Raw genomic sequence first — 17,854 nt, 5'->3', positions numbered from 1 at the left:
TATACAAAAGACCAATTTTGCCAAGACCTGTGTTTATTCTGTTTGCTGAATTAATAATAGAAGTTGTAAGCAGATGTTTCTATCTTTTTTGTACCCAGCTTGAACGTAACTTTAGCCATAATATTTCCCATCATTGTTAGGAAATAGCATGTCTCAGTCTCTGAGTTGCTTTCTGCAGAAATAATACATTTATTTTCTTAGAGCCGCTCTTATTTTTCCATAGTTTGAGGATTTTGTTTTCAGATTGATGCTGCAAATGTTTTCTTGGCAGCCACATAAGAGATTGTTTATTAGTCATAACAGAATAGACTATACCTGTTGTGCTTACCTGAAACCTATCTTGTGGGTGAAATAGATCTGAAGTTATTATCTGGATGATCCTTCCTTCTGAATCTCCTATACTGCATGGGCTCTATCTTATTCTAGTCTCCTTGGCTTAATTCAGAATCACATTGATATGCAACCCCTTCCTGAACAAGAATGTATTGTCTCCCCTGAGGTTCTTGAGAACAGGACGCTTGCTTTTCTTCCTGTGTCCCCAGTGCTTAATACATACTTGTCACATAATAAGTGCTTAACAATTGCTTTTTCTTTCAATCAATCAACACGTATTTATTAAGCAATCTTTTAAGTTCTAGATGCTGGGGATATAAATGTAATGAACAGTTCCTATTCCCAGTTCATCTATACCCTGTATAGCATATTCAACAATGATCATCTAGCCTTTGCTTGAAGACCTGTGCTGTGGAGGAACTTGCTACTTTCCACAGCAACTTGTTACATTTTTGAATATCACTGTTAATTTTTTTCTTATATCAAACCTTAATCTGCTTCTGCAGCTTTCTACCCATTACCCGTAATTCTACCCTTTGGGATAAGGAGAGCAAAGATTCTATTTCATGTTATTTGACGATAGGTAATATATCCTTCTTGGGCACTAGGTGGCACAGTGGATAGAGTGCTGGGCCTGGAGCCAGATAGACTCATCATCTTCCTGAGTTCAAATCTGGTTCCAGATATTTACTAGCTGTCAAGTCACTGGGCAAGTCACTTTACCCTGTTTGCCTCAGTTTCTTCATCTGTGAAATGAGCTGGAGAAGGAAATGGCAAACCACTCCAGTATCTTTACAAAGAAAACCCCAAAATGGGGTCACAAAGAGTTGGACGTGACTGAACAACAATAATAATCATATCCCCTCCAAGGTCTTTAGGATTAAATATCCATAGTTCCTTCGTTCCTCATCTGGCATGGTCTTAAGACCTTTTATCTCCCTGACTGTCCTTCTTTAGATACTTCCACTTCCCACATCCCCACTTCCAGACCCTATCTTGGGTGCTTTGGAGGCAAGGGTATAGAAGAGGGAGACCATTGCCAGTAAAGAATCTTTTCCTCTTACCTTCTTATTAATACCCACTTCTCTTTCTTGGCTAGACACTGATTCCATCCCTATGGAAGGGAATCTAGAATCTCTGCTCCTTTCCAACTCCACCCCCTTACATAGCAGACACAGATGCTCGCTTTCTTGAGTGAACTACTAGTAACCACCTGTAATCCCAGTGGTAAGATAGAGAACCACCAGGCTTTTAACACTTACCTTGCTATTACACTGTCCAGACCTACAGGCAATGTCATCTGACTTTTTGATGCAACCAAAGAGCCCTAGACCTTGCCTTCAGTGCCACTATTGAACCCTTAGGCCTTCCATTCTTTTCCATATGTCCTGAAGGTTAGGTCTTCTGTATGTGTCCATTTCTCACACAATCTTCTGGGCAGCAGGTGGTGCAGTGGATAGAGCACCGGCCCTGGATTCAGGAGGACCTGAGTTCAAATCCAGCCTCAGACACATAACACTTAACTAGCTGTGTGACCCTGGGCAAGTCACTTAACCCCATTGCCTAACCAACCCCCCCCCCCAAAAAAAAACCCCAGAAAAACAGATTATGAACTTCTTAGAGCAATGACTGTCACTTTTCTTTTTGTATCCCCAATGTTTATAACAGTGCTTGGCATATACATATTAAGTGCTTAATAAATGCTTCCCCCTCCCTCATTCATTGTTAGTTTCCTTCCTAAAATATGGAGCCCAGATTGGGGAGAAGAAAAAAATCTGTTCTAGATTTCTTGCCAAGGAAAAGTACAGCAGGACTATCACTTTCATAATTCAGTGTACCTTTTAATTTAGCCTACCATCACATTATCACACTTTGATACTGTTCCTTGTCACACTATTGATTCATATTGAGCTTATAGTCCTCTCAAAGTCCCCAAAGATTTTCTCAGATGAGCTTCTTACTACCTAGCCATGCCTTCCTTGACTTGTACTTATCATGTTGACTTTTTAAACCCATGTGTACGATTTTATATTTATCTTTATTCATTTTCATTTTCTTTGATTTGGCCAAGCGTTCTGGCCTGTCAAGATAATTTTAAATCCTGATTAACATCAGTTAATATCCTTCACAGTTTTGTAGCATTTGAAAATTGAAAAGTTTCCCATCTGTATATTTATTCAAATCATTGGTTAAAGTGTTAAATAGCAACACAGAGGAATTCGAAGAGCTCTCCAGCAGACACCTTTCAAGGTCACATGGAACCATAATGACTGTTTCTTAAGTCTAACCAATAAACCATTCCAATTCTGCCTAATCAAATCATCAGGTTCACCTCTCTCTTTCATAGGAATAAGCATGAGAGACTTTGTCAAGCATTTTATTAAAAGCTGTATAATCAAAAAAAAAAAGGCTGTATAATCTATTCATTCTCTTACCTTATTGGAAAATCAGTATATTACTAACCCTTCTTTAAACCTCCAGTACCTCTCCCATTTTTTATAATCTTTCAAAAATCACTGACAGTGACTCAATAATCACATCACCAGTTCTTTCATTATCTGTGGTTTACCTGACCCTAGTGAATTGAATTAATCAAGGATAGCTAGGTACTTGTTTTCTGTCTTCCCTACTCATCTTGGGTACTCTCTGAAAAGTCCTTTTCAGTACAAGAGCGTTCTCCTTGGCAGAGAAAACTGTCTTTTATGTCTTCAAAATCTTTCTTGATATGCTCTCTGCATCCACATTATTCTCTTTAAATCCTTCTTTGTGCCTTGAGAATCTTATTCTCAAGAGTTTCCCATCCTTCCTGAACTGACTTCTCCTGTAGAACCTATATATCTTTTCTCTGAACCCTTTTAAAAATCTGCTCTTCCAAAATGTAGTGGATAGTGTGCTGGGCCTGGCATTAGACAGACCTGAGTTCAAATTCCAACTTTGACCTGACTACGTATGTGGCCATGGGAAAGTTACTTAGTAACCCCTCTGAATCCCAGTTTCTTCTTCGGTAAAATGGTGACAATACCTTGTAGAACCAGCCTTACAAGGATGTTGTAAAAGCTCAATTTAGTGAGAAATTCTGTGTAAAGTGTTTTGCAAATTTCATGTAAATGTCGGTTATTAAAGTCCACCATCGTGTTTCCATTCTAAACTTGTGATCTATTTGGTTTTTCTGTCTAGTTTATATTGTTGTATTTTCCCCAGTGGAATGCAAACTCCTTTAGGGCAGGAACTATTTAGTTTTTGTCTTTATGCGTTCAGTGCTTGATATGTAGTAAGCACTTAATAAATGTTGACTTGAATGGGAAGAATTGCATAAGGACCCCTGGTCCAACTGTGTTTCCTACTTGAATATCTACCTGAGCTCAGGAAACTTTGGCTCAGGGAATTCAAAATAATTTTACCAGCAGTTATACACATTGATTAATAGAAGTAATTAGAAGCCAGGATTTTTACGTGTGTTGTCAGGTATCAAGTAGTGTAGTAGGGGTGAGGTTCCACATTTGTATACACATGGAAACATTTTTCTGCTTATACAGTATTCTCTCTGACTTTATCTTATATTCTGATTGGTTACTGAGTAATTCAAAGAGCCTTAGTTATGTTGATACAAAGTGCTAGGTGGTTGATGAGGATCTCCTCTTATTAGAGGAGGATTAAATCTGTTTGGAGAATTTAATCTGAGTTCCTAGAGCCATTTGATTTAGACTGAACTGCTGGAATATATCATTTGTTTCAGAAGTTCCTTCCATATGACACTGGATTTATACATTTTAGAAATAAGCTGTTGATTTGTTAGAAAAACAGAATCCTCACATATTGCATATAATAATTAGGGAAGAGATGGTCTCCTTGTGGTCACTTTATCGCATCAAAATGTGTTTTGGACAGTATATGTGGTATGGTTTAGTGCCTTTTAATAACATGTTTTAATAACAGGGTGCTTTAAAAAATAGTTTTTGTTTTTTTAAACAAGCAAATATATAAATAACCTCAGGAAGCATTTTTCAAAGTTATTAGAGTTTGAGATAATATTACTTTGGGGTCAGTTATAAGCACAGATAACATTTCTAGGGAGTAAATTCTATTCCAGCCTGTATTCTTAAGTTGAATCTTTAGGGGTGATATGAAGATGAGTTAGTCCTTCCTGACAGATTGCTGTAGATTGAAGCCACATCTCTTATTTTTGTCACCTCCTCAATACCACATCTCTCTTTTCTGAGTAGATAGATTGGCTACTGCTTCTCTGACCTCTCCTGAGGGTTCAGTTCTACCAAATAATTTGAACTCCCAAGTATTAGGAGGAAAGTAGAAATTACAGGAGTGCATGTTTACAGTTTTAATTAAGAAACAATTCTGAATGACCTCATGGAGTGGAGCCATAGACAGCCATTGGAAAACCCACTGACTGTGAATAAAGGCTTTCTACCTTGATGGCAACAAAGCTCCTTTTATTGCCAATGATGGTATTTCTACAGATGATGTCTGAGGTCTTAACTTTTGAGGTCTTAACCTTTGCCATTTCACCCCTTCTGGTCCTATATTAGAGAGAATTGAGAATGTGTATGTTTTCCATTTGGTTTGTTTTCTTTACAAATGAACCTTCCCCACTAACTGGAGAGAGTAGCTTTTAAAAAACAAGAACTGAATGACATTTTTTCATTGTAGGACATTGTAAAATTTCCTGTGGGACAGGATGGTGGCTGTCATTTCACATCAGTCTTTCCTGAATATGATAAAATATATTGAACTTTTTGGGAAAAACATTAGATCCTTAAAGTCCAAGTTGAAACTAATGTTGGTGTTTTGCAAATAATAGACCCTGAAAATAAGGGTGGAATCAGATGACTTTTCAAATAGATTTGTATTTAAACCATCCTGGACAGATGATAATCTATTTGCTTTTTAAAGACCCACGAAGATTACTCATCCACCCCCTCACTGATATTTTCTTGAGAATTTAATGGTCTTTGGTCCTGTTTCTCCTTTTTCCTGTTGTCTTCAGAACATCCACATCTTGAAGTTATGTTGAACTTCATGTTGAGTGGGAAGGGAAGGAAAACTCCAGGTTTATGAAAATCTCAAAACAGACTTTAATAGGATTAGAATGAAACTATGGCCCCTCCAATTCCACTTTTGAGCCTTTAACTCTCATTTTAGGTATGGGAAACAGGCTGCTGCACATGCCAATGCATGTGCCAATGAAAGGAGTATGGAAACTTAAGCTGCATCTTTTGCAGAAACATCTAACTTCCCAGGGAAAGACTGCAGATTATACATTTTTGTTGATGTTTTAGTTAACCTTTCACAACTAAATGGAAAGGATTTAGATGTAATCCTCAGAGTTTTGTGCTCATAATCTTTATTCATCTGAAGATAGAGCTCCTTGGAGGCCATTACTGATTTAGGAATTACCCATACATAAAATAGAGAAAATTGGTCAAATGAAGAAGCTTAAATTACTCTGCTACTGTTTGGTCTTGTCACAGTATTACTCACATTGAACTGAGTGACAGAAGCCAATTAGACTGACTTTTGATTTCAAAAATAAATTTTTGGATTTCTACCACCAAACAATTGTTTTGCCTCCTCTTAACAAGTTGATTGGCTCCTCTTAAGGTGATGTTCAGTTAAAAGTGGAAGCAAAAAGTTTCCAACATTGACTCCATGATACCATAGTACAAAATGCTAAGTTAGCTTTTGTAGCCCCTAGTGCTCTTAGGCATGGCATTTTCATAATATGTTTCTTTCTCCCTCTCTTCACTCCTCTATTTTCTTCCCATTCCCCTCTCCTTTCCTCCTTCTTCACCCCATTCAAACTTGGTATTATAATCAGACTTCTGCTGACTACACTCAACATATTTAGCACTCTACAGACATGGTTCCAATAGACAGGCAGTCTAATTTAGCACATGTAGAAATGAGGAACCTAGGAAAATGGAACCTCTCAGACAGTGTTCAGTAGTAGCATTTTATGACTTTTTTCTTGAGTGTTATGTAATCAGGAAATGCCTTCCCAAGAGGAAAAAATATGAAAGGTGGTGAAGGAAATGACTGAGCAGAGAAACTGTGTTCAGCTCTGTGATCACAAGAAAAGTGCCAGATGAAGGATAATAGGTACCTTTAAATCTATGGCTAGAGAGCCAGTGGCATGTCTGGAGAAGAGAAAAAGTTAAAAATTAAGTTTGGGGGCTTGAAATAGGCACATCAACATTCTGCTGCTCCCACCCTATCACTTTGTCTTGATACTCTTAAAGGGAGGAAATGATCATTTGTCTTTATTGAAAACAATTGGTCACAACCCACAACTATTACCTTAAAATGAATTAAAAAATTCAAAATCTTGGCAGCCAGGCTGTGAAATTATTTTCCCAATTGTTGATGACTTGAATTTCCTATAAACACAGGTGATTTAAAAAAAAAAAAAAGCAAGGCTGACCACTTGAGGCAGCAATGTTCATTCTTAATTTTCTATTGGAAAAAACACGAATAGTCTCATTACTCAGGGTGGGATTTTTAGTCACTGTTTTGTGTGTGTGCATGTGTTGGGTGTGCATGTTGTTTAGGTGCTTGGTCTTATCCTCACCCCCACTGTATTAGAGATGATGGGTCCATCCTTCTGTGTTCACTATAATAGCTTACAGATTCACTGAGAGAGCCTGTGTAGTAATGCTTGCTTTTATTTTTTTCTCTTCCACTCTTGTTTTATTTTTTCCTTTTTTTTCTTTGTGATGTGACATTTTCAGCTGATGTATTGAAAGCAAATCCTTCTAATTTGGGAGCCCAGATCACAAGAGTGAGTTTTTCTACTAGTGTCTTTAGCTGTATATCTTTTTTGTGTGTCTTTTCCACTCTTTCCCCCTTCCTTTCAACTCAGTAACAATTCAATCACATTTCATCAATATTAGGTAAGAGAATTCCTCTGTCTGTCAAACTTCATCTTTTTCACAAAGCAATGTCCACTTTATATTGGGTCAAACGCCCTTTTCCAATGTTGTTGTAAGACTGACATGTTTGTTAATTTTTGGTTTTTCCTATCATCTAGCATATTGTAAATATCTGGGTTCTGTCCCCTTTGAATATTGACGATGATGTGTCATGTCACCATTTAAAAATAGTTTTGGAAAATTACATGCTAATCTCCTGAAAGTAAGCTTCCCCCATTCTAGCACGTCCCTATATTCAAAAATAATGTGACCATTGACAAACTTATCTCTGTCCCCCACACACCTCCCTGCCCCCTGGAACTTCCTCTCAGGGCCTTCTAAAAATGAAATACAAATTGCTGTCTGTTTTCAGCAGACTGACTGAGAGAAAGTGGTCAGGTTGGTTAGCTGTGTTCATGCTAGTACTGGGAAGACCTCTCCTGAGACTCCACTAATCAAATAAGCAGGAAAAGTCTGTTCAAACTAGAAGGATGGGCAGCACTTTCTTATAAGAAAATGAATTGTACTTTGTAGTCATGAGCTCTGTCTCAGAAACTTGTTCCCCATGTAATCTGTACATTGCTTTTCGAGATCTTGTACCTGGGTAATTTCTGCACTAGCTAATCCCTTTCTGTTCTCTTTGGCCTATGTTATTAAGACTTCTGTGATGCTCTGTTTGTCAAATACTTTTATACTCTAAAAGAGCAGACGATTAAACAGCCCCTTTACTTTCAATGTTCTGAGATTTGCTTGTTGCTTTTGAAATCAACATTTTATTGTGCAATATTGTAAATAACTGCCCTGATTATAAATGCAGATACATCAATGGCATTGCCAAAATTGATCAACCATTGTTTACAATGACCTTTGGAAAGTGTTGTAATGTGTTCTTGGGGACCAAGAGACTCTCAGCCTTAGCTCAATAACCATTGGTTGGGGGTGGAGTTTCTGGAATCCCAGCTTCTCATTTCCCAGGCTCTTCTAATCCTCTCTACCAACTCTTTCCTTGCTTTCTGTCACCACAGAGATTGAAAGATCTCAAGCAGAGAGAGTTTGCTCGTAATGTCTCCTCAAGATCAAGGAAAGATGAGAAGAAGCAGGAGAAAGCTCTTCGACGGCTGCATGAATTGGCAGAGCAGAGAAAGCAAGCCGAATGGTGAGCCTCTCTCCCAGAGGGCCTGGGATTAGTTGTAAACTTCAACAGTTTGAATGACTAAACATTTTCTTGTCCTTTTCATTTGTAAAACACAAAAGGGGGTAGTGGTGGTGTTAGACTAAGGATGGGAATAGAGGGGGTTGACTAGCTTTGAGCCTATTCTTCCCCTCTACCCCCATAATCCCCGTAATGAGACAGAAATTACTTTTGTCTTCATTTTATTGATGTAGAAACTGAGGGACAAAATGAAGCATTTCTCTAACATATACTCTGTACTAAGTATGGGATTATTAAAGAGAAAGAGGTTACTAAAGAAATAAAAAACGTAGTCTTGATTCTTGAAATGGACTCCCTATCCTGAGTTAAAGTCCAATATTGTGTCTACTTTGTAAATTTATTACCTCCTTGATTATTTCTGACATATACGTCTTAGGTCCTGATGAAGGAAGGAATTTTGGAGAGAATCTGTTTTATGAGATCTTGGAACAATATTGAGTTAAATTGCCTTTAAACCATATCAAACCCTACTTAGCGTTGTGGTGACTCCTTACGGAGCCAAAGACATTTATTACTCCAAGGAATATTGCTAGAGTTCTTACCCAAAATGCATTTCAGTCAGCTGATTCCAGCTTTGGGGTTATGTTTCTTGTTTTTGTTGTTTTTGCTTAAAAGCCTTATACCAAGTGCCCCTTGTAGATCTTGATTTTTTTCCCATTTTTCTTTTTCCAAATGCAGTTCAGAGCTTTCAGGTTTCCTCAAAAGCTTCATTCTTTTCTTGGAACAGTTTTAGCACTTGCAAATAGAACCTTAGAGCAAACTTTGGAGCTAATGCAGATGCTGGAGTACCAGAGTTTTTGAAACTCTTAAGTAGTATAGGGATTTAAGTAATGTGGAAAGGACAGAGCAAAATATATATAAGCTTCCTTTTCATTCAAGTTTTGTTCTTTAATAATTTGTGGTGAATGGCTCTGTACTCTACAGGCTCTGTGGTACAAAAACTACCAAGAAGATAATGATTACATGTCTTTTGGCCAGTGGGATTCTCAATGGTCAGGGTCCCCATACTGAAATTATGCTTTTCAGCATTTTTAATTGAGTACCTAGCAAATCTTACAGGACACCATCTGAAATAGATTACTTGTGGTATACAAGAATTAAACAACAAACTCTTGGCCTTTGACCTCAGAAGGCTAACATCCTTAGACAGTGACACAGATAAAACTCTATAGACCTTTTTTTTTTAAGTTTGAAGGAACAGGAAGAAGTGAGATGGAATTCCTCTTCTAAGACTTCTGTTACAGTATCCCTACCACCACTTTGCTGAATGAAATAAGGGCTAGTGGGCCCCCTTTGATAAAATTTGGAAAACCATTGACAGCCTACCACAGGATAGGATGATATTGCATGAGAAAAGATCAGGAGCAGAAGAGGATCAGACTAGATCAAAAAGCATTGAAAGAAAGTGTAACCTGTACTTTTTGCGCTGAGGGCAGGGGTGGAGACAAGGTTAGTGAAATGAGATTTTCCCAGCCTCTTTTGAGGAAGTTCTTACACTATAACAGTGAACCAAATAGGATATGTTATATTATCTACGTAGTGCTTTTTGTGCTAAGAGATGAGCAAAGGTCAGTGAAGGGAAAGGTATGAAAGCCAGAGTAGGAGATAAATAAGTAGTTTGTGCAACTTGTGAAGTGTGCAGCTAGTAACTCACCTTTCCTTTTTCCAAATCATTGGTCAGTGCCCTTGGAAGTGGCCCTATGTTCAGACCAACCACAGTTGCTGTAGATGAAGAGGGAGAAGATGACAAGGATGAGTCAACTGCCAGTAGTGGCATGGGAGCATCTGCTTCTTCTGGCCTGAGCACCGAATTCACCACAGACAAAGGAGGCCAATTCACTGCAATACAACCTAGTGGCACTGCTAGTCTGGGACAAGCACCTGTTTTGGCCCCCCAGGCTGTCAGCTTTGGCATCAAGAATAATTTGGGGACTCCCTTGCAGAAGTTAGGGGTCTCATTTTCTTTTGCCAAGAAAACCCCTGTCAAACTTGAATCAATAGCATCTGTCTTCAAGGACCATGCGGAGGAAGGTAGCTCTGAAGATAGCACGAAAGCTGATGAGAAGGGCTCTGACCCAGGAACATTACAGAAAGTGGGAGACTCTGATGGCAGCAATAATCCTGAAGGCAAAAAGGAAGATGAAGATGCACATGAAAAAGATGGTGGGTCACTTGCCTCAACGCTATCCAAGCTCAAAAAAATGAGACGAGAAGATGGCGCTGGAGCCACAGAGCCTGAATATTACCACTACATCCCCCCAGCTCATTGCAAAGTGAAGCCCAACTTCCCCTTCCTTCTCTTCATGCGCGCCAGTGAACAAATGGAAGCAGATCATAGCTCACACCCAAAGAGTATCCCTGAAAGCAAAAAAAACAGTTCTCCCAAGCTTAGAAGCTGCAGCAAGCTAGCATCGAGCCACGGAGCAGAGAAGATGATGATTGAAAATCCCATGCAACAGAAGGAGACAAATGTGACTGAATCTGCAGAACTTAGAGGCAAGGCTGAAGCAAAGGAGGGCCAAATAGATGTAGGTGAGCAGAGTGGAGACAGTCAGCAGCTTGCGGAAAATCAAATCCTTGAATCTAGCCCTTTTAAAGAAGCTGCCCATACTACTCCTGCAAGGAAAGAGGGCCCAGAGGGACCTAAACATCCTACTGGTCCTTTCTTCCCAGTTTTGAGCAAAGATGAAAGCACTGCCCTCCAGTGGCCATCAGAACTGTTAATTTTTACCAAGACAACACCCTCCATTTCATACAGCTGTAACCCTCTGTACTTTGATTTTAAATTGTCAAGGAATAAAGATGCCAGAGCAAAAGGGATAGAAAAACCAAAGGATCCAGGAGGCCCCTCGAAGGAACATTTCCAGAGTTCTGATCCTGGAGATGTAAATAAGAACAAAGAAGGGGGGAACACAGGTCATAGTTCAGGAGAAAAAACAGATGCTGTGCCCTCAGGGTCAGCGTGTAGCAGCTTTCATAGGCAGGAACCTGGGGAGAGCCGTGGGGAAGATGTGGAGGACAAAGGCAAGAGCCTCCCCGGCAGGAAAGAGCGAGCTGCCAAGTCTCACAGACAGAAGAAGAAGAAGAAGCACAAAAAGTCCAGCAAACATAAGCGAAAACACAAAGATGATCCAGAAGACAAGGGCTCTAAAACTGAGTCTGGGGAGAAGTCCAAGAAGCGTAAGAAGCGAAAACGGAAGAAAAATAAATCATCAGCCCCTGCAGACTCGGAGCGGGGACCTAAACCTGAGCCCCCGGGGAGTGGCAGCCCTGCGCCCCCCAGGAGGCGGCGGCGGACACAGGAAGATTCCCAGAGGAGAGCACTTCCAGCTGATGAGGGGAATAGCAGCAAGAAGGAGGAGGGGGGTGGTGGCAGCAGCAATGCCCAGGACCATGGTGGCAAAAAGCACCGAGCTGATCCTCCTCCATCTGCCTGCCAGCGAAGAGCAGGCACTAAACGAAGGAGCAGCCAGCCCAGCAGTGGAGATGAAGAGAGTGATGCAGCTTCATCACGCAGGCAGCACCAGAAATCGCCATCCCAGGACAGTGAGGACGATGATGAAGACTCTGGCAGTGAACATTCCCGGAGTTGTTCCCGGTCTGGCCGGCACCATTCTTCTCGCCGCTCATCCCGGCGATCCTATTCAAGCAGCTCAGATGCTTCTACAGACCAGAGCTGCTACAGCAGGCAACGTAGTTATTCAGATGACAGCTATAGTGACTATAGTGACCGGTCACGAAGGCATTCAAAACGTTCCCATGACTCAGAGGATGACTCAGATTATGCCAGCTCAAAACATCGGTCCAAGCGACACAAATACTCATCCTCAGAAGATGACTACAGCCTCAGCTGTAGCCAATCACGAAGCCGGTCACGGAGCCATACCAGAGAGCGATCAAGGTCTAGGAGCAGGGGCCGGAGTCGGAGCCGAAGCAGCAGTTGTAGTCGCAGCCGGAGCAAACGAAGAAGCCGGAGTACTACAGCCCACAGCTGGCAGAGGAGTCGGAGTTATAGCCGGGACCGCAGCCGCAGCACCCGAAGCCCCTCCCAGAGATCAGATTCCAGAAAGGGATCAAGAGGTCATGAGAGCCCTGAGGAGAGACGATCAGGTCGCAGGGATTTCATCCGTTCTAAGATCTATCGCTCCCAGTCCCCACACTTCTATCGATCAGGTCGAGCTGAGGGGCCTGGAAAGAAAGATGGGAGAGGGGATGACAGTAAAGGGTCTGAGGCACCTTCCCAGAATAGCACTGGCCCAGCAAGGGTGTCTGATGGTGACTGCAGCCCAGAGGATAAGAATTCAGTCACTGCTAAGCTTTTATTAGAAAAGATTCAATCAAGGAAGGTTGAGAGAAAACCAAGTCTAAGTGAAGAAGTACTAGTTATCCCAAACAAAGTAGGGCTCAAATTGAAGGATCCCCCACAGGGTTACTTTGGTCCTAAGCTCCCACCCTCTCTTGGCAATAAGTCAGTTCTCCCATTGATAGGGAAGCTCCCAGCCACTCGCAAACCAAACACCAAAAAATGTGAAGAGTCTGGCGTGGAGCGGGGTGATGAACAAGAACAGTCAGAGACAGAGGAGGGGCCCCTGGACATCATTGAGGCCCCATTTGGACACCAGTGCCCTTCGGAAGACACAGCAAGGCCCACATCAGACCCACTTCCTGAAGAGCCAAAGCCAGAAGAAGGCACTGCCGAACACTCCATAGCTCATTTGACCACCCCAGCCCTCCCTAACTGCTATCCTGGGGATTCCGCTATACCTCACAACTACCTCCCTGAGCCCAATGATGGGGATGCCCTGGAGCGCCTGGAGGGGGCCAGTCAGTCCGTGCCCAGTGAATCCAGCGCCCTCCCTTTAGTCCCAGACATGGAGCACTTCCCCAGCTATGCACCTCCAAGTGGAGAACCCAGTGTTGAGTCCCCAGATGGGGCTGACGATGCGTCACTGGCCCCTCTGGAGAGTCAGCCCATCACTTTCACCCCAGAAGAAATGGAGAAGTATAGCAAGCTCCAGCAGGCAGCCCAGCAGCATATCCAGCAGCAACTCCTGGCCAAACAAGTGAAGGCTTTCCCAGCCACAGCAGCGCTGGCCCCTGCAACACCTGCTCTCCAGCCCATCCACATTCAGCAGCCTGCCACAGCCTCAGCCACTTCCATCACCACAGTGCAGCATGCCATCCTGCAACACCATGCTGCTGCTGCTGCCGCTGCCATTGGCATCCACCCTCATCCCCATCCCCAACCCCTTGCCCAGGTTCACCACATTCCCCAGCCTCACCTGACCCCCATCTCCTTGTCTCACCTCACTCATTCAATTATCCCTGGCCACCCTGCCACCTTTCTTGCTAGCCATCCCATCCACATCATTCCTGCTTCTGCCATCCACCCAGGGCCTTTTACCTTTCACCCAGTCCCCCATGCAGCTCTCTATCCTACACTTCTCGCCCCACGCCCTGCTGCAGCAGCTGCCACTGCTCTCCATCTCCACCCGCTACTGCACCCCATTTTCTCAGGTCAGGACCTGCAGCATCCACCTAGCCATGGTACATGAGTAGATGCAGAGGGGGAGGGACAAATGGGGAGAGGAAGAGTGATGACACCTGAACCTCTTGCAGAAAAGGGGGCTGAGCCATTGGAACCAGTAAGTGGAAGTTGGGGTCGGGAATTTTTTTTTGCCAAAGAAATGAGTTTTGGCTTGCAGGAATGGTTTGAGATATGAGGTTTGCTTTGGGCTTAATATCAGGGATTTTTTCTTTTCTTCTCATTTCCCATCTCCTCACTCTCACTCCCTACCACTTTGTGTTTTCAACACAGAGAACATCTCCAAGTGTTGTCCTACTTCCTTTGCAGCAGCATCTCCCCACTGAAAACCTTGTTAATCCTACTCTCTGTTGCCCCCCTTCCTCATTTCCTTCCTGGTCTTTGCCCCTCTGCTCTCTCTTGTAAATTTACAACTAGCATTTCCTCCTCTCTAGCCAATGAATTGTCACTAGAGCACTTGTAATAGGCCCAAGCTGCTCCATTCCCTGTCAGCAGTGCCAGGGGCAAGCTTAATTTTCCCTAGTGGGCAGTGGTGACATCTGATTGAAAAGCATTGCTACCTTGGGTTGGGTTCCTTGGCAATTGATCCCGTGGTGACCTGACATTGTCCCAGTTGTGAGGTGGGAAAGAGGTATCTGCTTGTACACCAAACTGTAGTTAGATCCACTCCTCACCTAAACAGAGAAAATCATTTTTCACTGCCCCTCACCCTAAAAGAGTCATCTACACAGCCCAGAAAAGAAGATTCTGTCATGAATTGGGTGTTGTGGAACATGGAGTCCCCTGTTATACTTCCCCAGAGAGGAGCTTGAGTGTCTAAAGGGTATTCTTTCTTCTGTCATGTTGATGTTTCCTTCTTAATTTATAGGAATTTTTTTTTAATGTAAAGAATTGCACTGAACTCTGTAAATGTAAATGCTGCTTTTTGTAGCTCATATGAAAAAAAAAAGAAAAAGTTCCATATTTGTAGTATACTGCAATAATATTTTTTACAGCCAACTCTAAGTGATCCTTGTTCTGGTGGCTTTGTGTAAATATGTTTGCTGTAGTTTAATTAAGACACTTTTAAAGGTTGCAAAATGAGAACAAAATAAAAACAAATTTGTTTTCTGCTAGATGCAAAATGACTTAGCATGTATATTTTATCAAGCTCATGTATTTTTGAAGTTATGTACTATAAAATGTAAAAAAAAAAGCAAAAGGGGAAAATAATTTAATGTTTTTTGTTTGTTTTTTTTTTGCTGAGAAGAAATGTTGAGTAATTACAGTAAAACATGCACTCAACACTGGGACTCCTAAGAGCTAATGGATGGCAGCCAGTGTGAAGTATCAGAGGACAGTCATTTACAGGGATGCTGCATGATATGCTTAGCTGTCATGTTCCAAAGGGGCAGGCCCCTAAGGCAGCAGGCATAGGGAATTTGAAGAGCTAGAAATTTCACTATCTATGTGAGATAAAGTCCAGAGCAAATTATTTCATTCAGCTTTTGCCACTCATTATTGACATGACCGCAGTTCTGTTCCCAAAAGCCTTCCTAGTACTTCAGTTCCTCTGGCTTTTTTTTTTTTAAACTGTGCCTTTTGGGTTCTAAACTGACTCAGAAAAATTGGAAGAGGAAGATTGGGAAGGGCCAGTTTTTCTTTCCTTTTTGAGAGGTAAGCGTATTTCTGCACTCTTTCTTTCACCTGATTAACTAAAGGAGTTACTAGTCCTACTCACATAAAGTAAGATCCTTTTCCTTTTAAAAACGCTGACCAGAAATGTTTTTACCTCAGCACCCTTTCCCCACCTCTTACGTAGGCTTTTGCCTTAACATAATACACTGGCCTGAGCTGGTGCTGAGGCTTTAGTTCATCTCATTTTTTACTTTTAATAATGTTGGTGGCTCTTTCCCAGCCCAACCAACCTTCACGACTAGTATTGGTTATATGAACCAGGCAGGATGGGTACCTGAAAGAGTAAGAAAATTAGTAGTCTGGGCCAAGAGTGCCTCCTGCTTTTTTTCCATCCCCTTCACTGCTACTCTTCTCCCGCTCCCCTCTCCTCCACCCCCAAAAAAAGACAATAGCATTTTGAGTGCTAGGAACAAGTTCTAAGCAAACCCAAACCTTACCCTGATCTGTGCTCATTAAAATAACAAACATTGCTTTTAAAATTAATAGCACTGGAAAAATGAAATCATCTGTTTTAAGTGAAGGGACTTACTTTTCTTTATTTTAAGTTGATGTAAATATTTAAATGATATGAATGATACAGTATTAACGTTTTGATGCTGCTCACCATTAGCTTGTAGATGGAGTCCATGGATTCTAGCAGCTTTGCTGCTTTTGTGGGGGCAGTTTCTCTTAAACTCCCAGAATAGTGATTTAAAAAAAGAAAAAAACTATTCTACTTACAAGCATAACAGACTGTATTTAACTTTATCACATAAGATATATATATATATATATATGCTGTAAAACGAGGGGAGAGAAAACTTTCTAATAAACCAGTGATTTGTGGAAACAGCATATTCTGTCATGATTCAGCCCCTTTCACTTAGGATGGGGAAAATGGGTCCACCTTTTGTGTCCACCTTAAGGCTGCCAAGGTACATAGTCAAGTCAAAACAGTTTGGATGGATTTGGATCATATACCTGTTGAACCTGCTCAGAAACCTTGGTAGAGAAGTAGAAGGATGGGGGCAGCTAGGTGGCACAGTGGATAGAGCTCCAGCCTTGGAATGAGGAGGACCTGAGTTCAAATCTGGTCTCAGACATGTGACACTTACTAGCTGTGTGACCCTGGGCAAGTCACTTAACCCCAATTGCCTTAAAAAAAAAAATTGAGATCAGAGAAGTAGAAGGATGGAGACAAACCCAGGCATCTTTTCCTTGGTGATCATGGGTGCAGAGCACTCTACCTCTTTTTGTGAGTGATTCAAAAGTGACTTCCCATTGACTTAAAAATTTGGTCATAGAATAATGGAGTTTTAAGGCTCCATAATACTTATCCTTCACAATGAGCTTTACATTCCAGGCATGGATTTTTCTTTTGAAATTTTTCTTCTGAAGCATTCTAGAGATTCAGACCTACTGATGAGCAGAAATACATACATGAGAACATGCCCTAATTGGTGCTAAGCAGATAAAAGACCAGTGATAAATCCGATTTTCATGTTACCTCTTGTTTTATGACTTTGCCTTCTGGTTTTTCCACCTGAGAGGCCAATTTCCCTCCTTTCCTTCTTTTTAGGTGGAAGTGTTTGTCAGGAGAACAAGGAATATTGATTTTGCTTTTTCCTTGAACGTATCTGTTCTACTTTTAACCAGAAGGGAAATTTGCGTAGTTGAGAAGGCTGTATTGGAGTTTGGGATTAGTGTGCCTAGTTGATAAGCCTTAAATAGCAGAGATCTGCTCTGTGTATTGTGGTCAGGGTGTGGGGGAGAGTGAAGGATGGTAGAAGAAAAGAGCATGAATTGCTAATGTACCACTAGCTTTACTTTTGCTAAGAAACAAGTTTGATTAGTTAACAAATCTTTATTGCCCACTATATTAAAAATAGCATGCTGAATGCTGAAATAAATTAACACCAGTCTTCTTGGGAGATCACAATCTCAAAGGTAAAACACCCAGAATTCCATTTCTTTGTCAGTGGCACCATCATTGTTCCAGTAACAGACTCAAAACCTTGGACTTATCTTTGACTTTCACAACCTCTTGTCACCAAGTGCCCTCAATTTTTCCTTCCACATGTTTCATAGTATCCCTTTATTTCTATTTCCCCTTTAATCACTTGAATCCATTCGTGCCTGGATTGTTGCAATATCGTTATAAGCTGGCTTTATTAACTCCCATTA

At 41.4% G+C, this 17,854-nt stretch overlaps 1 protein-coding gene across 7 annotated transcripts in view; it reads left to right on the top strand.

The window, feature by feature from the left end:
• Window positions 1-16,520, top strand: part of GPATCH8 (G-patch domain containing 8) — a 120,205-nt gene extending 103,685 nt beyond the window's left edge. For all 7 annotated transcript variants that reach the window (XM_027873379.1, XM_027873384.1, XM_027873380.1 and 4 more), the window contains 2 exons: window positions 8,282-8,412; window positions 10,151-16,520. In XM_027873379.1, the coding sequence (XP_027729180.1) occupies window positions 8,282-8,412; window positions 10,151-14,024 (4,005 nt within the window). In that variant the 3' untranslated portion in view covers window positions 14,025-16,520. The remainder of the gene's footprint in view (window positions 1-8,281; window positions 8,413-10,150) is intronic.
• The last annotated feature ends 1,334 nt before the right edge of the window (window positions 16,521-17,854 follow it).

The sequence above is a fragment of the Vombatus ursinus genome, unplaced genomic scaffold (assembly GCF_900497805.2).
Source record: "Vombatus ursinus unplaced genomic scaffold, bare-nosed wombat genome assembly UNPS02014801.1, whole genome shotgun sequence".
In the NCBI taxonomy this organism is placed as follows: Eukaryota; Metazoa; Chordata; class Mammalia; order Diprotodontia; family Vombatidae; genus Vombatus; species Vombatus ursinus.
This window is presented reverse-complemented; position numbering and strand designations above follow the sequence as displayed.